The sequence below is a fragment of the Tiliqua scincoides genome, chromosome 5 (assembly GCF_035046505.1).
Source record: "Tiliqua scincoides isolate rTilSci1 chromosome 5, rTilSci1.hap2, whole genome shotgun sequence".
Classification (NCBI taxonomy): domain Eukaryota; kingdom Metazoa; phylum Chordata; class Lepidosauria; order Squamata; family Scincidae; genus Tiliqua; species Tiliqua scincoides.
Genome location: NC_089825.1, coordinates 91911707 through 91937101, shown reverse-complemented (window position 1 = coordinate 91937101; position 25395 = coordinate 91911707). Strand labels below are relative to the sequence as shown.

Genomic DNA, 25395 nt, shown 5'->3' with positions numbered 1-25395 from the left:
CCAAAGGAGTGATACTCTAGTGGGGTGTTTACAAACATTTTGCTTCTCCTAGACTTGTCTACCTAAAGCATCTTCTTCCTCCTTTCTCCTGCCCGCCCCCCACCCCTGGGATGTGGGCTGCCAAGGGATGATCCACCTTTATTGTGGCTCAGTTGTGTTTTTGAATCTTGAAGGTTTGGCATCAGTGTGGAAAAGTTTGAGAATTCTTGGCCTAGCGCATTCAAAGTGTGCCATTTCGTGGCCCAGCATTTTCCCAATTCTGTCTTTCTCTGTCTCGCTGCCTTCAAAAGGGAGTGACCTGTTTTGAAGTGGACTGCGATTCCCTTGTTTCCTTTTGAAAGTGTGAGCACGCATTCAGCACGGTACATGGTGTTGAGGATATCCCATTTTGTGAAGTAGCACTAAGAATGTGTCTAACTGAATGCTGAATATGTTTCTGTCCAGTTCTGGCTCCCATCCCTCCACTTGCACAAAGACTAACCATTTAAGGTTGGTAGCTGGAGAGTTTCTGGATATGCTAAGTCCCCAATATACGTACTGGTTCTGGTTCAGAGGTCTCTCTGGAAGTTGGAGTGTATATAGGTCGAAACAGCCACTTCTTGCTGGCCCAGCGCAATTGCACCTGCGCAAAAGCACCACAACAGATGGGCTGCACACTTGTGCAAAAGTCCTGAGGCACCCTTCCATAACTCGGGGAGCCAGTGTAGGTTTGAGCCCTGGTGCCATCTCTGTTTCATCTTGGGTAGAATGTGGATTAGTTCTGTGGCTGTGTCAGCAAATTGATTTTAGGCAGCTTTGAAAATAAGTCTTCCAGAGTTACTAGTCCTCATGGTATTAAACTGCCTGTCCACAGGGCATGAGAATTAATAATTTCAGGAGCATCCAACCACTTAACTGAAAAGAACAATCATCTCTCTTCTAGCTTACAAAGGTTTCCTGGCCTGGGCTTCTGGTAGTGATTCTTGGTAACCTCACACCCAGTCGAGGGGTCCTGATTTGATACAAGTCCTGATTTGTAAGGTCATAGGCTGAGCTGGTGTGATGGGAGTGTCTGGGCCAGCTTGGTGTCTTCTCATCTGTGCTGGGAAGTTTAATGTCCATTGCTTTGTTTTCAGGTCTAGCTTGTCCTCCTTGATCTCCTCATTCGTGTCAAAGATTTGTCACATCTTTCTTTGTCCTCATTCCCTCTCTCCTTCTTCTGTCTTATACTCTTCTTGTGGTACAGTAAGGGTCTAGGCCAGTGATGTGAAGTGTGCATGCTTTGGCCACTGGTGTGTGTTTCTTCTTTGGGTGTAGAAGCTGCCCTAGAGGATGAGCACCCTTTCCCCATAAATAATGCCTGTTATGGTGTTTGCACCTGGTATTATGTATTCTGTGTCTTAATCTGCAATCTTATACACCAGCAGTTCCCAAACTCCTGCAAGGGAGTTGGGACCACTCTAAGTTTTGGTGGGGGCAGGGCGGGGGGATGTACCCCAACAACGCTGCAGCTATTGGGGACTCAGGGTCATTTCAAGGAGCCCTGGAGGCTTGCAACCAACCTCTTCAAGCCTTCCTGCTGCTGTACTGAGCTCCAATCGCCAATGAGCTCTGGTTGTGACCCACCAGTTTGGGGGGCGCTGCTATACATGCTTACCTGGGAAAAAGGTCCCATTAAACTCATTGGGATTTACTCTGGAGTGAATAAAATAGCACTGTTAGTCTTAACACTGTGACCTGTTCTTTCACCAACACATTTATAAGGTTTCATGAGCTAAAGTCTACTTTCAGCATGTGCAAGGTGTGTTGCTGCTGTAGGCTATCACCTTTCTGGAAGTGGTGAGCATCTGGTTGAATAGTTATATTTCACCATGCATGCATGCATTGGATGTAATAAATACTTCCTGTTACTACTGCACATGGCGTGCAGTGGTAAGGTTATGCCTGAGGCTGCATGCTGCCAGAACAGAGTGCAGTCTGTGATCTAATGCCCGTTCAACTTTTCTGTGAATAAAAATGGAATTCCAAAGCAATGCAGTTGTTCAAACATTTGCTTCTTGTGCCTAATGTGTGTAGCTTAACCAGGTAGAAGGGCTATGCAGGGCCTTGAAGCCCTCGGCCAGTCCCAGGCATTCAACTCTGTCTCACTTCTGGCTTCTGAGATGTCACCAGCCATTTAAAGATTTTTTTCACATTCATAAGGGTTAGAAGCTTCTCAGGATTACTGTGCGCAAAGTCAAGTTCTCTGTTTACACAGCAGCACTAAACCTACAGCACTGCCTGCTGCAGACCCTGCACTTTGGAATTCTATGTGATGTTTATATCCTATGGCATATCTGTTGCTTGACAGGTAGGCTTCAGATGTGGCCCTTGCATTGGCTGCACTGCGTGCCTTTCTTTATGCCTGTTCTTGATGAGATTCATTCTCCAATAACTTGTCATTCTAGTGCCTCCAACATTGCCTTTGTTTGCATATGATCTGGCTTTTTTATGCATTGGCTTGCATGGATTATGCACTGCAAGCATCTGAACACAGCTAACGAAGAGGAGTTAGCAACCCTGCGCGTATTGCAAACCTGTACATAGCTGCTGCTGCTGCAAGAGAGGCATTCAGGGAGTGTGCTTGCATGCCTCCTCCATTGGTTGCAATGTGTAGCTTCTATAGACAGTTGTGCCCAGGGGCCATTTGCTCCTGTACCCATGTGATTACACTGTAGTGCATTTCACATAATACAATTTTAGCTACAAGTGTTGCATTTATGTAGCAAGTGGCTTATAAACAGTTGTGGCATCTTGACACATGTATCTGTGTACTCTATAAGCAGTTTTGGCATCTTGAATCTTGCCTCTAGGAGGCTACAAAGTGCTCCAGTCCATTTTCCAGTAGCTTGCCCAGAATCCAGAAAGTGACTGTTTAAAAAAAAAAAAAAGCAGCATGTTTCTAGTCCTCATGAGTCTCAGAGATTATTGTGATGGTGCTCCCAAACAGACATTCACTTGGCAAAATTCCTGGAACCTCTCCACACCACTCCTGCTTTCTCTTCTCCCTGTCATTTCTTCATACGCATACTTCCTCACTTCCACCCTCCTCACCCGTACCAAATTCAGAAATTAGGAAAAAATGGAAAAAGCATGAAAATGATGGAAACTTGCCCAATTTGTATGATTGGAATTCTGCTGTTGACAGTTTGCATGTGCTCCATTTTGCAGGTGTCTACATCCTGCAGAGAGTACCCTGATTTTCCTCCTTTTTTTTCAGCCAATTGCACATGCGTCTTTAGCTCCATTAGCATTTGGTGTTTTTCCTCCTAATTTGTTGCAAGCCTTCCATGGTCGCTCTCCACCCAGGCAGTGCAAATGAGTGCCAGAGAATGGTAACTTTGAAGAGAGGAAAGGATCAGTTTGCTATTTTAGACAGGAGTGTCCTGAGAAGGGATATGGCCAGTTTTGCTCAGGTTGTATGATTTCTTTTAAACAGACATTTCAAGAGTAGGAGGATGTGGTTCCCTTTTATAGGATAGTATGTCTCATGTGCCTTGATCACACCAGCTCCTCTCTGCCAAAACAGGAGGGGAGCCAAAGCGCATTGCCAGTTTTGTCACCTGGAGTAGTTTTGCTTGTGTGAACATGGTGCTGAGATGTGTTCCTGGCAGTTATAGCCCTCTAAGGATTTGGGTTAATAACCAGATGTGTCTTTATGTCATTTGCCAACAGACCACCCTGGGAGGTAGGTCCCTCCTCTTCCTAATTTTCCTGCTAGGGGAACTAAGGTTTAGAGTCAGTGATTTACTCAAGGTCCCAGAACAACTCAGAGGTTCAGTAATCTATCAGCTGTTGCTCACGTGTTGTGAACAGCTTCAGGGTGCTATGCACTTCCTCTTGTGAGCAGTTATGTTTCTTGTAGTGGACAAGCCTTGTAGACAAGCCCCAGGGGACGGAGATTTAATTGCTTGGAAAAGTTATACTTTTGTCAGCCTCAGTTCTTCTGTCTGTACAATTGGTATAATAGTGACCAACCTCACGCAGTTGTGAGCAGGCTGTAATAAAGATCACAGACCACTCTGCAAACTAAAAGGGCAGGTCAAGAAGCTGAGAAAAGCAATTTGTAAAATGTCTCTTCCAGTAGATCCTCACACCTGGTTGCAGCCTTTTGAGGTGTAGTTGTGGAGTCGGGTCCAAGAGGCAGCACTGGAGCTCATTTACCCACTGGTGGAAAAATAGCTTGATTTGCATTACAGTCACTGTTTGCAGGGGTTTCCCATCGACTACTGACAGTTTGTGAGGTACCAGAGATAATGGGAAACAGGAGAATTCTTTGCTAGCTTGATTTGGATGTCTCCACATCCTCCTCTCTCTGTGTACTGTATGTCTCTTTCTGGGTTAGGATGGTTTTCCATCCAGCCACAGTCGCAGCTTACTGTAGCAAGTGAGGAATTGAGACCGTGGCGGGGTGAATGAAAGAGTCTCTTATTTCCTGTTTCCTGTAACCCTTCACAGAATGGCCCTGTTGCTGCTGCTACTCTGCAGTCCATCCTTGCACCGTGGTATGCAAGCTGTTCTGCCTTGGAGGGAGTGGCCCAATGCTCCACCTTGGCCTTGTTTTGCTTTGCATCTTCTGTCCTCTGTGCAGGCTTTCCACAGGTAGCTCTGGCCTTAAGGCAGGCTTGCTTGCTCTTGGGGAGAAGTCTGCAAGACCCACCTGCTTGGATTTCTCATTGCAAAGGGGCGTGCAGCCTGCGTGGCTTCTTCTTCTGTCTCAGGGCTGTGCTTGCATTTCCTGCATGGCACGTGAATTGTTGTGGCACATGCCCCAACACAATTCAGCAAATAACGGTGTTGGGTTGGTTTGGTGCTCGGAGGAGGGGAGTGGCTGCACTGCACTTAATTATGCACGTGGAATGGCTCCCAAAGGGAGTCTGGAAGAAGAGAGCGTAGCCTGGTGTGTGGGAGCGAGGACTTCAGGGTGTTCTGTCAAGGAGATTGGGGGTGGCAATGGGGTGTGTTAGTGTAACCTTATTGTGGATTAATGCAATTCTTGGTTCAGCCAGTCTTCACATACCTGTGTGATGCATAGGTATCTGTCTCATTGGAATTGTTACCCCCTAGGTACATAACTGGTTGCAAGATTGGTTGACAGCCCCATTACACATGCTTGTTCGGAAGTCTGTCCCTCTATGTCACTATATACAGGGGCAAACGTCCTGGTAAGTCTGCTTAGGATTGCAGTTTCTGTGTGTTACATCAGAGGCTGGAGCCAGAATAACTGGACTCTTTGGTAAGAGTGGTAGAAACATTGGCTGACTGGGTGCATTTAGAGTGGAGGAAATGGCACAGGTTGTTGAGAATTTGGGATCCAGGACCCATGGCTTCTCTTGAAGTCCTATCATTTTAGCTTGGGTGTTTGGATGATGGGACAGTCCTGAGATTGCTGGGTCGGGGAAAGGATCTGTGGAGAGAGTGAGGCCTCCTGCGTGTTCAGTTCTCCAGTAGGCTGTGTAGCTGACCTGGGTATCAAGCTTTGGTCAATTTTAGAGGATTTGATATTTGTCTGAACAGACATCCTGGAGAAAATGAATGTTTTTTGGGGGGGGGGGTGGACTGTAAGAGAGGAATTGCAGGTAAAAGATTTAAGTCAGCAGTACTGAAAAAGGAGCTGATTTGAGAAAGCTATGTTTAAGGACAGAGGGATCTTGGCAGCACTCACAGAAGAGGCAGGTCAGGGTTGAGGGGTGTTCTTTGTGCTGTGGTTTGGCCGCTGAGTTTTCCTGTGCTGGGGGTGGGGAGAGGAGGGGCTGCAGGTCAGATGCAGAGACTGTGGGAAAGCAGGAGGTGGGGACTACCTTTCCCATCATGCACCACCGGTTCCACATTCCAGTCCTTGCTACTGCAACTGAAAGCTAGATGCTAGGCTAGAGGAGGAATAGTAGGTTGAGGAGTTTTGGTTAATCTCAGGAGTGTAGGAGGGGAGAGTGATCTCTGTGGTGGTCTGATTTCATTTCTGTAGCACTTTTTAGCATGCAATGTGTTTCAGAGTGGTGGAGAGGTTAGAAGAGACTCGTACTGAGTAGTTTGAGTTCATGTCCCCATTCATCCCTGGAGATCACCAGGTGACCCTGGCCCAATCATTGCATTTCGTCATCGCCTACCTTTCAGGATTGTTGTATAGATCAGGGGTCTCCAAACTTTTTGGCCAAAGGGCCGCATCAAATATCTGGCATGGTGCTGAGGGCTGGAAAAAAGTTTAAATATAAAATTTATATAAATAAATTAGAGATGGAACTTAGATGAGTGAGTGAATGAATGAATGGGCTTATTCATTCAACCTCTCTGGCCCTCAGAACACCCTCCAGACACAACCAGAGGACAGCTCTGGTCATGTTCAGTTGAGTAGGCCAGAGTCTTTCAGGGGACAAGAGCCTGGCTGTGGGCTGATATTTGGCCATGAGAACCATTTTCCATTTGACCAAGAGAAAACCATGTTTTAAAATCACCCTGAACTCCTTGGAGGAAGGGTGAGATATAAATGCAGTAGCTAAATACTTAGTGACATAATCTCATTCCATCTTGATAGAGGGAATTGATATGCCCATCTTACGGAAAAGGAACTGATGCAGAAAGATAACCATGGCCCCAAATCACCTAGAGCAGAGTTCTTCAACCTTGGGGTTGGGATCTCATTGGGGCAACTTAGGTGAATGAAAAAGGTTGAAGACCACTGAACTAGAGCACCACCAGGTAAAGGGGGAGGAATCTGGTGTACCCCTTTAGGTACCAGGAGATTGTGTCCCAGTCCTGCTCAGGTTCTGAGCAGCTGTACTAAAATAGCTTTCACTAGTGCCAGGCTTCATGGTAACTTTTTCTGCTCTGTCTGATAAGAATATTTGGTTATAATGAACAATGCTGGGAGGACATTATGGGGGCAGGGAGTGGGCAGTGACAGGGATGGAGTGGGCAGATAGGGTCCTGGGAGAGGGCTGGGATTGATGATGGGGTCCCATCTCATACTTTATTTATATATTGTGGTCATGGCACTAAAAAGATTGAAGACCACTGACCTAGAGAATGAATGCGAGGCATGGTTTTGAACTCTGCATGGAAGATCCTTTGGAACGAACTCGTTCCAACCAAACACCACTCCCCGATTCTTTATTCTTAATTGTTAACACAGGTGGCAATAGCATTGATGAGCTTTGAAGGAACTCTCTTAACCAGCTTGTTGTGCACAAAATCAGGCTTGTTTAAAACCTTTTAAATATGTTAAAAATGGTCTTGAGTATGTGCCTGACAAGTTTCCAATACTGACTGTCTCTGTGTCTTTCCCTTCCTTCAGTTTGGTGTACGGCGGATCCCGGAGCTCACACCCAGACACAGATATCTTGCACCGCCAAGCATACGCCACCCCCCACCCTCTGCAGGGCTACGCCACAAACCACCATCCAGCAGGTACCATGTTATTTTCTCTCGCTTTGATTCTGGGTGCACACACTTTCAGCAGCCCATTCCCTTTTCTGCCCTTTTCTTTTCATAGGCGAGTGTTAATTGTGATTAGCCACCTTGCTTGTGTTCGTTTGCCCTGATCCAACTGTGCTTTGCCTATTATAACCCATCTTTCCAGTTTCTTGGCTTACGCTAGAGTCACTTCTGCTGGCCCTCAACCAGTCTAGCTACTCACCTGTAGTTCTTTGTTCTACAAAGAGTGGGGGTGGGGCCTCATTTGCATATGGGGCGGGGCTTCGGACGGAGGCTGCGCCCACTGGGGGCTCGCGGGCAGTGGGTGGGGACAGGCTGGTTGGGGGGAGCTTGCTGTGCTGGGCTGCTCAGCACGTGCTCGTGTGCTCCCTGGGGCATTTGGTGGGCCGCTGTGAGATACAGGAAGCTGGACTAGATGGGCCTATGGCCTGATCCAGTGGGGCTGTTCTTATGTTCTTAATTTCCTGCCTTTCCCCCTCTGCTTTCTCTCTCTTCCCCCACCAATCCCCTTGTCTCTGCGTGTGCCTCGCTCTTGGCTGATTTCCCCCTGTTTACTCCCCAAAATAGAAACACCTTGGCAGATCTGTCCTCTAATGTCCATGTTATCTTGCTTCCTCCATGGTCTCTCTATCACTGGATGCTACTGTCTGTTTTGGGGCTGGCTGTGCATCCTTTTCTTGGCCCTCTTAAGGGGAAGAACTCTAGCTCAGTGGTCGAGCACATGCTTTATGTGCAGAAATGTCTCAGGTTCAATCACTGGCATCTCCAAATAGGGCTGGGCCGGTGCAGACAATACTGAGGTAACTGGGCTGTGTTCTGGCTCAGTAGAAGGCAGCTTTGTAAGTTTTGATGTCTGTCTCACCTGTTCTTTTCCACTGTTTCCCTTCCCACCCCAGGCCTCTCTGGCCTATTTGAGACGGGGCTCCACCATGCCAGCAGCGCAACCCCGGATGCCTCTGTCATGAACCTCATCTCGGCGCTGGAGTCCCGGGCACCACAGCCTGGCCCTTCTGCCTCCTCCCTGCTCTCCCAGTTCAGGACCCCATCCTGGCAAACAGGTAACTGCTCCGCAGCGCCCCATGGCAGCTCAGGGGAAGGTGTTGGACAGGGTTGTGAGCTGTTATAAGAGGGCTGAGTTGATGCAATAATGCAGTTTTGATGGAAGGGACCTTGTTAGAGATACAAAAGCAGTAATAGCCATGGGGGGGTGGGGGGGTGGAGTTTGCTTCCAAGGTATTTTTCCCCCAGTACTTTTCAGTGAAAAAAATAGAAATTTGAGCAGAAGTGGGGGGCTGGGGGCTGGGCTGGGAGAAAATGCTTATGAAATATTGTCCTTTTTAGAAGGTTGAGTGAAATGTTTAAGGCAAGGGTTTTAGAATATCGGTGTCCTTGAGTGCTCCAAAAATGCTTTCTGATAGCAGTGTAAAATCATACCTACATTATTGGGCAGCTGCAATTCCTGTACACATGTGTAACTCTCACCTCCTGCTTCAGATGACTCCGTCTTATGCAACAGAGCAAAGAAAGTGGTCTCTGTTTAAAAAAAAAAATGGTGCATGCATCAAATTAAGAGACAAGCTAACATGTGAATGAGTAGAAAAGCTTGTTTCAGTCCCTGCAAGACTTTAGTTTTCTAAAGTCCATGGAGATAAAAATGAAATGTTCAGGATCAGATGCTATTGCTCTTTCAGGAGCCAATCCTGATGTGTGAGAGAGAGAGTGTGTGTGTTTCAAGGCTGTATTATTTAACCCATTTCTGCCTGGCCCACAGATGTACACACTTGGTCCCTGTTGCTTATATGCAACGTTGGGCAGAAATGGTTTAAATAACATCATATGGGTTTCTGGGCCTGTTGCTTATGGTCTGTGTTCTTATCCCATTGTCATGGCTGGTAAGCAGGCAGCGCACATTTTTGTGTTTTTCTTTCTGGTTCTAGATAATTCTGACAGTAAGGAGAGGACATGGTATTTAAGTCCAGATAATAGCAACCAAGATGTAAGATAATGTTTAGGTATTTGCAGATGCTATAGTATGCTGCTCAACCTCTTATACTGGGTATCTTTGTAATTATTGCTTGAATAAAACTAAGGCAGTTATACCTTTTTAAAATCTTATAAATTATGTCACACAGTGCGGTTTGATGTGCCAAGTTATACACCACGCATCTTGTGTTTGTAAAGCAGTAAAGTAATTTTACATCTGATGATAAAATAAATAAATATTTCACTGATCCCCAACATATTTTTCTTTTCAAGCAACAAAATAATCCCACTTACGGAGAGGAAAATGCTCTTTTAAAATTCATGTCCTTAGAATTTTGATCATTGGACCTGATCATGTGTCTTTGAGTGGGAAGGACTGTGCTGTTTGGGTTGTAACCCTTTGGGCAGGACAGGCCTGCCCCATGGTAGTGTTGCCTCTTTTCTGTGAGGTCATCCTGGTGGTGATGTGACTTTAGAGGAATGTTTTTTGTGACCCTTTGAACACAGCTTATGAGTGCCCCTCTTTGAATTGTTGCAACTGGATATCTTGTGCACTTTCTGTGGCTTTGACCAGAAGCATCTAATCTGCCGCTCTCTTTCTTCCTCACAGCCATGCACACTCCAGCACCTGCTGAGCTCTTCATTTCAGGGGCCCTCCCAGGCTCCGGCACCTTCCCTTCATCGTCAGCGCTCTCTGCTTATCAGCACCCAGCCTCTTTCAGCGGACGCAGCTTCCCAGTCACCTCCTCACTCACCCTGCAGGATGCTACCTTCAGCCCAACATCCAATGGCCTCTTGTCACCCCACGACCCCCTGCTGCACATCAAGTCCTCCCAGCCCAGCGTTCCTTCCTCCCTCAGCTTTGACCGACTGGGCAGCGCAGTGTTGGGTACCGGCTTGCCCTCCCAGAGCTCCGCCTACCGCAGTGCACAAGAGTCAGCTTCCCGTCACCTCCCGTCCCAGTTCAACCTCCTGTCATCCTCGCTGGGGCCTTCTGACCAGACGTCCCAGCTTTACAACACCTCCGTCTTCTCCAGCTCGCCTGCCTCTTCCATTGATCGAGCCATCCCCCGGCAGGATAGCGTGATCAAACATTACCAGAGACCCTCTAGCGCCCAGCCACAACTGCCTGCTGCCCATTCCCTCCAGCATTACCTGAGCTGTGGGGGTAGCTACCAGCAGATGCCCCATCGCTCCAGTCTCTCTTGCAGCCCCTTAGGCGAGCAGTCACCCGCCAGTAGTGAAAGTTCCCAGCAGCAGAAAACCCCCCAGGCCACGCGGCAAGAGCCTTCCCAAAGCTACCGTCCCATCATCCAGTCCCCTGGCTACTCTGGGACAGCCTCCTCTTCTAAGTCTAAGAGCTACTCAGCCTCCCGCCAGCCGCCCCGTTCCACAGCCACGCCCAAGTGCCAAAGCAACTACAGCTCATCCACACCCAAGCCCAGCTCGGTAATCGCAAGCCAGTCGCAGGCTTACTCTCCTGGCCAGCCCCAGAGCCTGCTCTCCATGAGCCAAACACAGAGTTACTCAGTCAGCCAGCCGCAGAACCTGTCTTCGGTCAGCCAGGCCTCGCAAGGCTTCAGCAGCAGCCAGGCCCAAGACCTGACAAGCGTGAGCAAGGCCCAGAGTTACTCCACAACTGGGCAGGCTCAGCAGGGCCAGGCTGGGCAAGGTGGACAGGGGCTGCAGACCTGTCAGAACCAGACTTACTCGCCTGAGCAGTTGCAAGGCTTGTCGTCCGTTGGGTACAGTGTCCAGGCCGAGCCCCATGTCTCCGTCAGCCAGACGCCAAGTTATGTTCCAGCTCATTCACAGGGGATGCCCACAGCTAGCCCATCGCTGAGCTACAGCACTGGCCACTCGCCAGCAATGCCAGGGCACAGCCAGTCCATTGGCTATTCACACAGCCAGAACCTTCCAGATGCAAGCCCTTCCCAGATCATCCGACCTCTCCAGTCGCCCACCACAAACCGGCCCCAAAGCGTAGCATCACCCGGACAGTCTCAGAAGTATCTCACTTCTGTGTTGTCCCCTTCCTTCATGCAGTCAGCTCACACGCAGAGCTACCAGAGCTCCCAAGGAGGGTTGGAGAGGGCAGCATCTTATGGCAAGGCAAAGACTGACTCTGACTTGCTGTCGTCTGAGCGGACAGAAGACGAGGAGTTCTTGATCCAGCATCTGCTGCAGTCGCAGAGCCCACCAAGGGTGCCCACAGAAGGCATGGTGGAGTGTGAAGAGAGGGCTGGCAAAGGGATGGGGTATGAGCTGAGCAAGACTGAGGAGCGCTATCATCTGCAAAGTGTTATCCGGACCAACTCTAACCTGGACAACCAAGGCCTTGAGATGTCTCTTCAGAGCCTCAAGGACAAAAAGAAAGGAGAAAGGTCCAAGGAGTACCCACACACACGCTCGACGCCAGAGTCCTTGGCCACCTCAGTTGTCCACTACAGCCATCAGACTGGCTCCATGGATTCTTACGGGCAAGAGATAAAGAAGTCAGTGGAGCAGCACCTCCAGGGGGGTCACATGGACACAGGTGGCAAGGAGATCTCTCAGGCCCACTCATACTTGCAAAAGACTCCTGAGCATGCCCCCCAGCCTCACCCCATGGAGTCCCATGGCCTCATGTCTGGGCAGCAGGGGGCCACCCTTATGCTGGACTCCCCTCCCGACCTTCCTCCTCTGTCCCTTTCACAGCAGCAGCAGCAACAGCAGCAGTCCCAGCTGCTCCAGTCAGTGCTCACCCACACTCAGAGTCAGCTTCACTCCCGTGGGAAGGTGCGCACCCCTCTGGATGTCCACCTGATGGAGTCTCAGCGCATGCATCAGGCCGAAGCGCCCTCTCCACAGCTTCAGATGCAGGCGCTGGAAGCCCACCTGCACCAAGCTCACGTGCGCTCCCAGAGCATGGAAGCCCAGCTCCTGGAGCAGCAACAGTCGCCGCAGCTCCAGGGCCAGCTGCAGTCAGAAAGGATGCAGTCCGAGGGCATGGAGGTGATGCCCCAGGGCAACCTTTCCCAGTCGCAAGAGATCCAGGACTTCTTGGAACCGGAACTGAGCTTGGAATCACACCTGGGACAAAGCGGGGCAGTCCAGTCACAGCAGCATCTCCTCCCGGATGCCAGCTTGGACCCGGACTCCTCCCAGCAGGTCCCTCAAGGCCAATTGGAGGGCAAGGACCAATTTGAGAGCCCCAGCCCACAAGGGGCCAAGCAGCGTTTTGTTCCCCTAACCTCCATCTGCTTCCCAGACTCTTTGTTACAAGACGAAGACCGCAGCTTCTTCCCGGGCATGGAGGACATGTTTGGGCCTCCTCCTTGTGCTGGGGACGAGTTCCCCAAGCCCGATGATGGCACGCAGGGCATGGAGAGAGGCGAGGGAATGAAAGGGGGAGGCTATGACATGATGCAGGGGGGACAAGGGTACCAGAGCTACTGCCCCTCTGAAAGTGGGGATGGGCAGCACTTGGGGTTGGATTCTGTGTCCGTGAAGCACGAGCTGCCCTCAACTGTCAACACAGAGCAGCTGGGGCTCATTCAGTCTGGCCAGCACGGGACGGCTCCTGTTTCTGAATCCAAGTCAGGTCTGACGTCGCCCATTTTTTGCTCATCCAAGCCCAAGAAGCTGCTGAAGACCTCATCTTTCCATTTGCTCAAGAAACGGGAGCCACCTTTCCAGCCACCCAAAAAGAACTATGCCCAGGAGTATGAGTTTGAAGACGACGAGGACAAGGAGGATGTCCCGGCTGACATTCGCCTGAATAGCCGCCGCCTGCCCGACCTGCTGCCTGATCTCATTTCCAGCTGCCGGACCAACCGGACCAGCCTGAACCCTATGGGCGACATAGACTTCTGCCCCCCTAACAGTGGTCTCATGGAGCCTAAACGCCGGGGCCGCAAACCTTCCAAGCCCAAGCGGGAGGGCCCGCCCCGCCCCCGTGGGAGGCCCCGTATCCGGCCTCTGACTGAACCACCCCATGGTGTGGCTCACGATGGCACCAAGAAACCCCGTGGTCGGGGGAGAGGGAGGGGCAAGAAAGCCGGGGAGGAGGGGGTTGAACCAGGAGCTGGCTTGGAGTCCCTCAAACCACTCAAGGTAAGCTGGGATTGCGAAATGGTGGGGCTCATATGATAAATGGCAAATTTTAAATGGGATATGGTGTCAGGATAGGTGGGCATGAACACTTGATTCAGTCATCAGTTAGATGACACAGTTAAAACACTTGTTAATCAAATTAAAATATGCCAATAGTTAATTGGATATCAGATTTTTTTTTTTGAATGCACATTTTTAGCACAGCTACATCTCAGAATTGCAGATAGCAAGTGCCTTCTTAAGAAGCATTCCTCTTTTTCTTTTACATGGGGAGGGAATACCTCCCCTAAGATGGTGTTTGCTATGACACATCCCTGCAGCATATAAAAAGAAAGAAAGTAGGCTCCTTGCTTATTTTTACCCACCTGCAAATTTTAATTGATAGACACATTTATTAAAGCTTATGGTTAATCGGTTTAAGATGTCCTTATTATGTGACACCCCAGCAGGGAGAAATTATAGGATACGTGGTTTTCTGATTTGAAACAGTAGCTCAGATTCAGAGGGAACTAGTGAGATTGGATGGGACTGAGCAACCCTGAGAAGTGCAGTAGGAACCGTCCTGTTGGATAAATTAATCCTTGGCTTCTTAAGGCTAATTCATACATACTTGTAATGGTGCAATTGCTGGCAAAAATAGCTTGACACTTAAGATCAGCGGCTGGGATTGTTTGAGTCTACTTGCTGGGTGGGTTGGTACCATACCAGTGGCAGTGGCTCCCATGGAGATATTGAACTAGTTGCCTGTACGTGATACAGTGGCCATTTGGATTCTGCTTTCTTTGCTGCAGCCAAGCTACTACAGGTGTGTTTGATATGGCTCTTGGAATCCATTACAAGTGGAAGCGATGTTGCTACACACAGAGCAGGCAGATGAACTGTTGGCTCCAGGCCTTAGGGCATGAGAACCTGTGAGGGCCACATGATGTGGTCCTGGCTATGACCAGGACTGTCTATCCGTTTCATGCTCAACTACATACCTTCCTACTGTGGCCTTTGGTTATTTTCTCCTAACCAACCTTATTACCCATCATTTGTTTGTACCAGTTTCTCCTACTGTATTGCCTTCACTCCTTGAAAGAACCAATGAAATACTGCAAATGAAGCAAGCATGCATGTTTAAAGGCATGGAAAACAATTCTGAGTTGCATGCTTTTAGTGTAGGATAGCTGGGTTTTCTTGCTGCGTGATTTTCTGGAATTTGGCCCTAAAAACCACTGGAAGCCATTGCTTCTCTTGTCAGATCTTCATTTTAATGCTCTTTATAATGATGTTTTGATTGTGTCCTAAACATTATTTAATCTGACTCTTTAAATACACCCCCCCATACCTACCTACCGCTTAAAAACGTAGCAGGTTTATTATTTGTAACTTGTTATTTTAGTATATTTTTTCTTGACACAGAGTTTGGGTTTCGTGGGTGCAGATTGCTCCCAGTCCCAAATGCCAAGGCCTGTGGGCACCGAGAGTCCTGGACTGTGTGATCTCTGGGCCAGATCAGAAGTGACAATGATTGATATGGTCATTTGATGGCCAGTGAACAAAAGGGAAAGATTATGGGTTATTAGGCCTACCTTTATGCCATCTGCTTCATAAAACTACAGTCTTGCACTTGGAGCAGAATTGGTATCCTGACAACTTTTTCAAATCAACTTGTTTCTACTCCCCATTGGAGAAAAGTGTAAAAATGTGCAGTCTGTGTCTATTGTAATGTGGTTGAAAAACACTAGGCAGGAAGGACTGCCAGTTGGCTGTGGATGGACTTCAAGGCCCAGTGGTTGTTTCCTTCCTTTGACATCCTCCTTCTGGGCGCTGAGCTCTTGGTCATCCTTCTCTTCTCTCACAGTACTCCCCTTCCACCCAACACACAGTTTTTAAGGGGAAAAAAGCATCCACATTTGTGGCAATCTACATTTGGAGGCAGAATAAATTGTGCAGCTGTATGCAAAACCTGCTCCTGGATTTTGTGAAAATTGATGAGTCTAAGGCAGTGTTTCTCAAATTGGGAGCTGTGACTCCCTGGGAAGCCAGGGAAGCAGCAGAATTCTTGCAAAAAACTTGTCATCCTATGCAATGTATAGGATTACAGCCCTAATGGGGAGCCATGGCCAATGGGCCAGTAGGTCAAGGGAGCTACCTGTCAAAAAAGTTTGGGAACCAGTGGTCTAAGGGCTTGGAGGATGGTGAAAACCTGGGAAGAATATTGCCTGGGAGCGAGGCCAGGAGATTCCCATGGAACTCTTCCCCTCCCCCAATTTCTGTCCCTTCTCCTTTCTCCTCAGATCAAACTGCCAGTTCCCAAAGGTTTGGAGGGCTCTCAGTTGGAGGCTCCCACACCATCTCACCAGCCCCCTCAAGAGAGCAGTTTGGACAGCAGCCACACTCGTGAGAAGATCAAGCAGAAGATCAAGGAGGTGGAAGAGAAGCAGCCTGAGATGAAGTCAGGGTTCATGGCCTCCTTTCTGGACTTCCTGAAATCGGGCAAGCGTCAGACGCTGCCATCGTCATCCTCAGCAGCCACGGTTGGGGCCCCTGGTGCAGCCGCGACAGTGGCCTCTTCCTCGGGCAGCCCCTCTAAGACACCCCGCCCACCATCAGCCACGTCGTCGTCGTCATCCTCCCAGCCTCCCCCTCCCTTCAGCATGGCTCCCCCCATGTTGCCTGGCGGTTTGGACGGGCCAGAGGGGGATCCTGCCGGGCTCGTCATGAGTTGTACCAGCCCCTGCAAGCGACTCGATGAGGAGCTGAAGCGTAACCTGGAAACACTGCCCTCGTTCTCATCTGACGAGGAGGACTCGGTCAGCAAGAACCAGGACCTTCAAAAGAGCATCTCCTCGGCCATCTCAGCACTGTATGACCCCACGGACCGCAAGGAGGAGCCTAATGGTAAGTGTCGGGAGTTTCCATTGCCCTACATCCCAGGCCCCAAAAGGCATCTTGACCATTGCATTTCTTGTAATACTATTGAATTGTCTTCTTGTCTTCAAATTCTGAATGGGATAGAGCTCCTCCTACTATCATATCTTGCATTTACTTTCTTCTACATTCTTCTAAACATCCTGTATGCGAAGAGTTCTAATAGTCAAACACCTTTTCCATTGCATACAAGATCTCATTTTTTTCCCCTCATCTCATACCTGTTGTTCAGTCAATTGAGTCTGGGGTTTGTTTCTACGCATGGTTTTTTTTTCCATCTTGCACCTCATATAGACTTGAGATACGTTTAAGCCATGTTGATATAAGAGTAAAACCAGCTGTTTTCCAACATACATAGGAGTAAGTTGTCCTGATGCAAACTCACAGTATGATAGGTAAATTTTTTTCCTATACTTTTTTCTATGGAAAAACTTCCAAAAATATTTTTTTTTAAATTAAATGTTCTGTCTATACATTATGTTGGCATCAGTGGAATGGGGCAGTTTCAAACTTGTCATTAACTTTTTTTAGGTCTATATTTTCCTTCAGGACTATATTTTATGTTGTTACATTTTTATCCTGTCCTTCCTTCAAGGAGCGCAGGGTGATTCACTTGGGTCTGTCTGTCTGTCTGTCTGTCTGTCTGTCTGTCTGTCTGTCTGTCTGTCTGTCTGTCTGTCTGTCTGTCTGTCTGTCTGTCTGTCACAACAGGGTGATTGGCTCAAGGTTACCCATGGGCTTCATGAACAGAGATTTGAACACAGGACTCCACAGTCCTAGTCTTACAATCTAACCATGATGCCATACTGATTACCCCTAAGATTAAGAGAGAGAAAAATTTTATATACAGGTTGAGTGCTTTTAGTTCCCAGAACTAAACTGTAGCACAGGGGTGTCCATAGTTTTTGGCAAGAGGGCCACATCATCTCTCTGACACTGTGTCAGGGGCCGGGGGGGGATTAATTTACATTTAAAATTTGAATAAATTTACATAAGTTTACATAAATATATTAAAGATGGACTTACATGAATGAATGAAGGTCTTGCAATAACTCAAGGCCTATAAAAGGCCTTGCACAAAGCAAGGCTAGCCTTTCCTTTGCTGCTGCTACTGCATCACAGATGTGAAACAACAAGCAGTGGACGGAGCCCTCATCCCACAACTCACGCAAGAGGTCAAACAGTCACCCTCACACTGAGAGCAGTTGCGTCGGGTCAGCATGGGCTCCAACAAATCTCAGGAGGGTCAGAGGCTCTTTGGAGACTGGGGGCTCCCTGAGGGCCACATTGGGAGGCTTCGAGGGCCGCAAGTGGCCCCAGGGCCGGGGTTTGGGCACCCCTGCTATAGCACTATAGCAAATCAATTTAAAAAACAAAGTTTCTTTGCTCCAGTGATTTAAAAACAGCCTTGCTGACCTTTGAGATGTTAAGACAGAATCATTAAGACTACAATTCAACAATCAGTCTCTCTCAAGGTGCTTAGAAAGACTTCACTCTACCCCTCCTTTCACCAATGCAAGTATCTTTCTTTTCAAAGTCTCGGGGAAGGGAGGGGTTTTGGGCTGAAGCTGCCTGAAGAGAGAATGACTGGTGGATTGTCAGCCTGCTGCCCTCTCTCCCTCTCTCTCTCACATTGTTAAACCACTGTTTTCCTTTAATTTAAATGGCGCTTCTCATTGCATTGAGAGAGGAAAAATCTGTGGATGATTAGGTTGCTGACTAATCCTTCCTGCTTGTTTCTCCTCAGATGTGCCACCACCGGAAGAAAAGCCCCCTAGCCCAGCTCCATCAGTGGAAGCAGATACTCAGCACGAGCTGCCTCCACCACCCCTCTCCCCAGTTCCATCACCTAAGGAGGCTCCACCTGTCCCTGAAGAGCCACCAGCCCAGGCATCCCCTGAGCCTGAGGATCCTGAGGACACACGGCCCCTTCACCTTGCCAAGAAGCAGGAGACAGCTGCCATTTGCGGGGAGACGGATGAAGAAGAGGTGGAGAGTGGCGGGGAGGGGATCTTCCGTGAGCGCGACGAGTTTGTCATACGTGTTGAAGATGTTCAGGCCCTCAAGGTGTGTAAGGTGCCCAAAATCTGGCATGGCTGTGTAGTTGTAGGCTATGATTAGAGCAGAACCCAGTCCTTGGATAATATTTGAAATATATTTTCATGACGTGAGTGTTATATTTCACTGTTTGAATTCATCCTTGGGGTAAGATATTGATTTTATGTGGACTTGTGCTTTCCCCCCACCAAAAATGGGAGGAAAAAAAGTCTTACAAGGGGCACCTAGTGGCTTCCCACCAAATTGACCAGCCAGATTAATGTTTATCTAACTTCAGCAGTGCAGCAGCATCAGATGATCCTGGGCTACTTTCTGGGCCCAGTCGTATGCTTCCGATGATCAGAATAGAATATTTTTTTTTTATCAACTCTCAAAAGTGTTCATCTTAAAAAAAAATTTATAAAGATTTTCAGAATTACCCAGAATTTTCAGATTTCACCATCTGAATTGTAAAAGAAGTTTGCAGAAAATACTAGACAGGAAAGAAAAGAGATATGAACCTATTATGGAGTGAAAATATACAACTGTATGTACAAATAGGTCCGTGCATAAAAAACATGTGTTACTATTGAATACAGGAAGTCTGAAAATGCCCCCCCCCAAAATACAGTTAGTTTGTCCTCATGAAACTATATCACATTCATAGTAATGAGGTGGACTCTGAGACTGTAGGAATGTATTTATTGAGGTTTTCTCCCTTTATAGAGCTAAAGGCAGCCTTATGTATTCTCTCATTCAGACACTGACCAGACTTGCTTAGCTTCAGCAGAGTCAGCTGAATCACATGCCTCAGACCAGACCCTAGGATCTATATCATATGATTGTTAAGTTGAAAGTCCCTTGGGGTTCTTTTCTTTTTCTGGTTTTGACATCTGCTTTGGTCACCATGCTGGTAGTTGGCAACCTTCAGTCTCGAAAGACTATGGTATTGCGCTCTGAATGGTGGTTCTGGAACAGCATCTAGTGTGGCTGAAAAGGTCGATTCGGGAGTGACAATCCCTTCCACACTGGGAGCAAGTGCAATCTGTCCCTGGTCTGTCTCCCTGGCTATGGGCCTTCCTTCTTTGCCTCTTTGCCTCAGTCTGTTGGCCAAGTGTCTCTTCAAACTGGGAAAAGCCATGCTGCACAGCCTGCCTCCAAGCAGGCCGCTCAGAGGCCAGGGTTTCCCACTTGTTGAGGTCCACTCCTAAGGCCTTCAGATCCCTCTTGCAGATGTCCTTGTATCGCAGCTGTGGTCTACCTGTAGGGCGCTTTCCTTGCACAAGTTCTCCATAGAGGAGATCCTTTGGGATCTGGCCATCATCCATTCTCACGACATGACCGAGCCAACGCAGTCGTCTCTGTTTCAGCAGTGCATACATGCTAGGGCAGGGGTGCTCACACTTTTTTGGCTCGAGAGCTACTTTGAAACCCAGCAAGGCCTGGAGATCTAACAGAGTTTTTTTTACAATGTTCGCGCCATCATAACATATAACATTTATGTGTACAATGTATGTTGGTGTACCTTGAGCCCCACTGAGTATAACAGGACTTACTCCTGAGTAGACATGCCTAGGATTAGGCTGTGAGGCTGCAATCCTAGCCACACTTACCTGGGAGTAAGCCCCATTGAGAACAATGGGCCTTACTCCCGGCGTTTCCTCCCAGAGGCACCCGAAGGGGGGGTTGGCACTCCGCGATCTACTCATTTTGCCTCGCGATCTACCCGTAGATCGCGATCCACCTATTGAGTACCCCTGTGCTAGGGATTCCAGCTCGTTCCAGGACTGTGTTGTTTGGAACTTTGTCCTGCCAGGTGATGCGGAAGATGCATCGGAGGCAGCACATGTGGAAAGCGTTCAGTTTCCTCTCCTGTTGTGAGCGAAGGGTCCATGACTCTTTGCAGTACAGAAGTGTACTCAGGTCACCATGCTATAGCAGTACAATGTACAGTGCTTTCCTGGAGTGATCATTATATCATTATAACTCTATAAATCTATATAAGGCTATAAATATAAGGCTCTATAAGGCTATAAATCCTCCTTGAGATCTTGCCTCCTGGAGTCTGCCACCTGTCAGACTGAGTGAATCCACCTCTTCTGTAGCAGCCTAATGCGGTTTCATGAAGACAAATCACAGAGGGGCAAGCATTATGTTCTTTCAGACTGTTTGCAGCTCTGTGTCTTGTGTGTAATTCCCTGTTGCAAACTTTGGTAGTAGAGCACTTGGCCTTCTAGACAGCAGCTTGTTAGCATCACTGACCAGCACCCCTTTCCTTGTCCTCCCGCAGCTTGCTCTTCAGACTGGGCGGGAGCCACCCCCAATCTGGCGGGTGCAGAAAGCTTTGCTGCAGAAGTTCACCCCTGAAATCAAGGATGGGCAGCGTCAGTTTTGCGCCACCAGCAATGTAAGTGTCCCATCATTTGGTCCATTCCAGTTACCAAGTACAGTACATGATTTTGCTTCTGCTAATCATGAAGAGTTGTATGCTTGGGAGAATGAATGCGGGGAAGCTCTAGGTCCAGAGGTTGGAGGCCTGGGGGGGCTTGCTTGATTTGTGTGGTGTGATGGACTGAACTCAGAATTTTAACTCAACTTATCCTTTATTTCCTTGCTCCTTCCCTACTGAGAAAATAGTCTTTTCCCTCTTAACGTGTTTCTGCTATGGTTGTGATCTGAGAGCAATTCAGATGTAGAGGGACTTCTTATGGATGATCCATGGTTAACATATGCATGAGGGCACCTTCTCCTCTACCCTGAGCTAATTTTGTGCTTTGGGTGCTTCCTGAAAGTAGTTGGGCTTGATCCAGTTAATTTCCTTGGGCAGTGCATTCCAGTGAGGAAACCAACCAGGAGAGCTACAGAATCCTCATGAAAAGCCTGCAGCCCTATATAATGTATAGGATTCTAACCCTAATGCGGAGTCATGAGCAACAACCCAGGAGGTCAAGGGAGCCACCAGTCGAAAAAATTTGGGAGCCACTGTCTTTGGGCAAAGGGTTGGATGTTCACTTCTGTGGCCTCTCCTTTGTTTTGGGATTGAATTTGGGGGAACCCTTTTTCTCCTTCTCTTGGATATTCAGTTTCTTATTTCCCTACTTTTCACCTCTCAGTATCTTGGCTATTTTGGTGATGCCAAGAACCGGTACCAGCGGCTCTACGTCAAGTTCTTGGAAAACATCAACAAGAAGGATTATGTGCGTGTCTGCTCCAAGAAGCCTTGGCACAGGCCCTTACAAGCTGTCAGGTAAAGGGGCAAAAGGGAGGGACAATGTGTCTGTAAAGAGTTCCAGATAGAGAAGTACTATCAAAGGTGCCCATTGAGCACTTTCTTATGTGAACTGAGTCCAGAGTAGGCAAGTTTTTAAGTTACCCTTAAAGTTACATTCCTCAGAATGAAAATCAGTTGGTCCAAAAATGTAACCTTTCTCTCACCTCCCACATTCAGGCTGAGTTAAATAGCTCATGTGACATTTCTCAAAGAAATGATTCTTCATATCCTTCACCTCCACCTTCTCTGCCATAGTTCATTCAGTCTTTACAGTCTGTGTTACTTCATCTCACCTATGAGGATGTCTCCTCCTTCTCCTTTCTTTCCACTATCCACTCATTAATGCCTAGAGCTCAGCCACTTTGCATCTTACCTCTCCTCTAGATAGATTACATTCCCAAGGCATACTTTTCAGGGCAGAAAGTGTATGTGTTGGCTATACAAATACCTTTCAATTCCTGCCAATCTTTTCAGCTTGGGCTTTCCTGAGCCCCTCACGCTCCACAGCCTTTGACTTCAGCTTGATTAGCCTGACCAGGATTTCCTTGTTCTTCAAACTGGTGGCATTGAAGACTCACCTTGTCCCTCAGTTCCCCAGGCCCTTGCCTTCTCACTTTGGTACCATCCCCTGCCTCAGTTCCCCAGGCCCTTGCCTTCTCACTTTGGTACCATCCCCTGCCTCCCTTGCACCCAGAACCTCCCGCCTCAATAAATGTGGCCTCTCAGTTCAGTTCAAGCTCTCTTGACCCTGAGGCACGAGAGCAGCTGTCTTTCTTGGTCTGAGATACTCTTTAACTCCTGTGTCTGTCCTGCCACAGGAGACAAAGCCAACCCAAGGTTTCTGGCCCAAAGACCCCGGTGACACCCAAAATTGAGAAACCAGAGAAGCTGGAAATCCCAGAGAAGGCTGAGAAACCGGACAAGCCCCCCAAGGCCGAAAAGCCCCCCAAGCCTGAAAAGACTGACAAAGCTGAGAAGCCCCCCAAGGCGGAGAAAGCACCGAAGCTGGAAAAGCCCCCTAAAGTGGAGAAGGCCGAAAAGCCCCCCAAGGCAGAAAAAGTGGCCAAGGCAGAGAAGCCCCCCAAAGTGGAGAAAACTGACCCCCCTGTCCCTGTGCCCCCAAAAGCTGCCCCAGCCAGTGGAACTTCTAAACCTAAACTGAAGCCAGCCAAGGTGAAAGCTGAGCCCCCGCCCAAGAAGAGGAAAAAATGGCTGAAGGAAGCTGCGTCGTCCTCTGACTCAGATTCCAGCCCTGACCAGCAGAGTGAGGAGGGTGAGTTGGATGGGGGAATGATTCTACCAGAAAGTCCATTGGTGAGCAATAGAGTGGGCAGTAATGGCTCTAGGGCTCTAGGATAGGTGCCCTAAATAATCCAAGATAAGAAAGTGTTTGAGGAGAAATGGTCTTTGGCACAGTTAACAGAGTATCTGGTTAAAGTTCTGAGATAGGTATTGACAGGTGAAGCCATAAAGCTGGGGCAGAGTCTGGGAAAGCACAGGCTGCAGCTATTTCCAGTGAACATGGAGCCAGACTGTGGGGTGGAAATGTCAAGAATTGGGGTGGAGCCCTTCTCAGAAGAGAGGAGCTTTCTTTGTGCTGGGGGTGTCTCCGGTGCCGTGGGGAGGAAGATTCCACCTCAGAATGCCAAATGCAAGGGAGGGCACCAGGATGCAGGTCTTTTGTTATCTTGAGTGCTCTCCAAGGCATCTGGTGGGCCACTGTGAGATACAGGAAGCTGGACTAGGTGGGCCTTTGGCCTGATCCAGCGGGGCTCTTCTTATGTTCTTAAGATTTCCAAGCATCAGACCAGTGGCCGGGGCTGTGTCAAGCTGGTCTGGAAATGACCTTCTCTGCCTTTTCTTTCACTTCCCTATCTCTTATCTAGAACGTGTGCCAACAGGCCGTATTCTGAATACACGAGCCATGAAGGAGATGTACCGCAGCTATGTGGAAATGCTGGTCAGCACCGCCCTTGACCCAGACATGATCCAGGCTCTGGAGGATACCAACGGTATGCGTTCTTGTGTTGATGCTATGTCCGATCTAAGAGTTAGTAGGACAACCCCTTTGTAATTGGCAGACATTTTGCTTCCATAAGGTCTCCTTGGAAACCTTGGGGCTACCCAGTAAAGTTTGATGGTCAGGAGATTTAGGATACATCAGAGGAAATGCTTCTTCATACTTTGCACAGATCATTTAGGGCAGGCGCTGATGACTATGTGGAGATTCAAAGACCTTTCGCTTCCTTTAAATACCCATTAGGGCATTTTGAAGCAGGTCCCTTCCAGCTGCTCAAAAAAGCTAGAAACTTACTTTTCTTTTAAATGGAGAGGTCTGTAAAGAATTGTGGCCACAGGAAGTTGGATTTCCTTTGTGCAGAATGGAGATGTTGACAGTCTTAGTCGCCAGCTCTCCAGCCATCCTGGACACTTTTAAAATTTACCCTTAATCCATGTTGACAATATTCTGCAGATGAACTATATCTCCCACCTATGAGGAAGATTGATGGGATATTGAACGATCACAAGAAAAAGGTGCTGAAGAGAGTGTCCCTTAATCCATCGCTACAGGTATGGAAATAGGGCAAATGGAACATTTTATTCCCCCCCAGAGATTGTCTTGTTTTAAGATGTTTGTTTTAGATATAGAGTTTGCCCTATCGCTAAGGCTCAGGTTTAATATTTCCTTCTCGTTCACCTTCACAGTAGCTTTATGTTGCTCTGTGTGCAAAGTTTGTAACAAGCTCATGGCTTAACTGGGGTTGTAGTTCAGTTCCTTAGTGCCTGGCCCATATAGAGCTCAATTCCCTTCGTATTTTCAGCGTGAAAAGATTTCAGCCTACTGAAAATTAGTCTGACCACTGCCTTTGAAGGGCTTCCACTTTCTCCATCCATTAATGTATTCAGCAAATGGCTCCACAGTTTCTCATTGCTCTGTCAGACCCAAACTCTTCACCTCCAATCAGGAAGGCTCATTGGCTGAGTAGAGAGCAAGGCTCTGTTGTTGTCTCTTGTTTTTTGTTACCATTTTGTGGAGAGAGCTTGCTTCGGTTTTGTAAATCTCATTGTCAGAAAGGAGGATGTGTGTGTCAGATTGGGAGGCTCCCTGAGTTAGTTCTGAAGCTTTGAAATTTTGTTCATACCTGTGGGCAGTTGCTTTCTCTGCACCTTCTCATCAGCTGTTCTGGCCTCAAAGGAAAGAGAGAGTGTCTGGAGGTACAGAGTGATATCTTGGGGGCCTCCTTTAGTGGCAAGACTAAGAGGGTGCAGCAGATGTTGGAATTGTTTAGCAAGCGGTTTTCTAGGACTGGCTCTTGGGGGATAATCTGATCTTCAGGACCAGGACATTCTAGCCCAGGGGTGTCAAGCATAAGGCCCGCAAGCTAGATGCAACCTCTGGAAGCCCTTTATTGAGCCCTTGAGCTCTCCCAACCACCATCAGCTGCTCTCAGCTGCTGAGACGTACTGAGAGTCACTGCTGAAAGGGCTGCCTGCATGATAATTGGGTCATATCTTGAAAATACAATCAAGATTTGCATTTTTTCCTCCTCTGTCATTTGCAGTTAATAAGTTCCTAAGAGAAAAAAGTGCTTATTTCTAGTCAGCACCTGCTTAACAATGTCATTTCTTGTTTAATCACTTCT

At 48.1% G+C, this 25395-nt stretch overlaps 1 protein-coding gene across 1 annotated transcript in view; it reads left to right on the top strand.

Annotated features, from left to right (window-relative positions):
* PRR12 (proline rich 12) overlaps window positions 1-25395 on the top strand; it is a 50926-nt gene that overhangs the window by 3864 nt on the left and 21667 nt on the right. Inside the window, exons 2-11 of the mRNA XM_066627450.1 lie at window positions 7310-7422; window positions 8346-8507; window positions 10043-13527; window positions 15810-16413; window positions 18191-18510; window positions 20771-20887; window positions 21594-21727; window positions 22570-23024; window positions 23638-23763; window positions 24225-24322. Coding sequence (XP_066483547.1) covers window positions 7310-7422; window positions 8346-8507; window positions 10043-13527; window positions 15810-16413; window positions 18191-18510; window positions 20771-20887; window positions 21594-21727; window positions 22570-23024; window positions 23638-23763; window positions 24225-24322 — 5614 coding nt within the window. The remainder of the gene's footprint in view (window positions 1-7309; window positions 7423-8345; window positions 8508-10042; window positions 13528-15809; window positions 16414-18190; window positions 18511-20770; window positions 20888-21593; window positions 21728-22569; window positions 23025-23637; window positions 23764-24224; window positions 24323-25395) is intronic.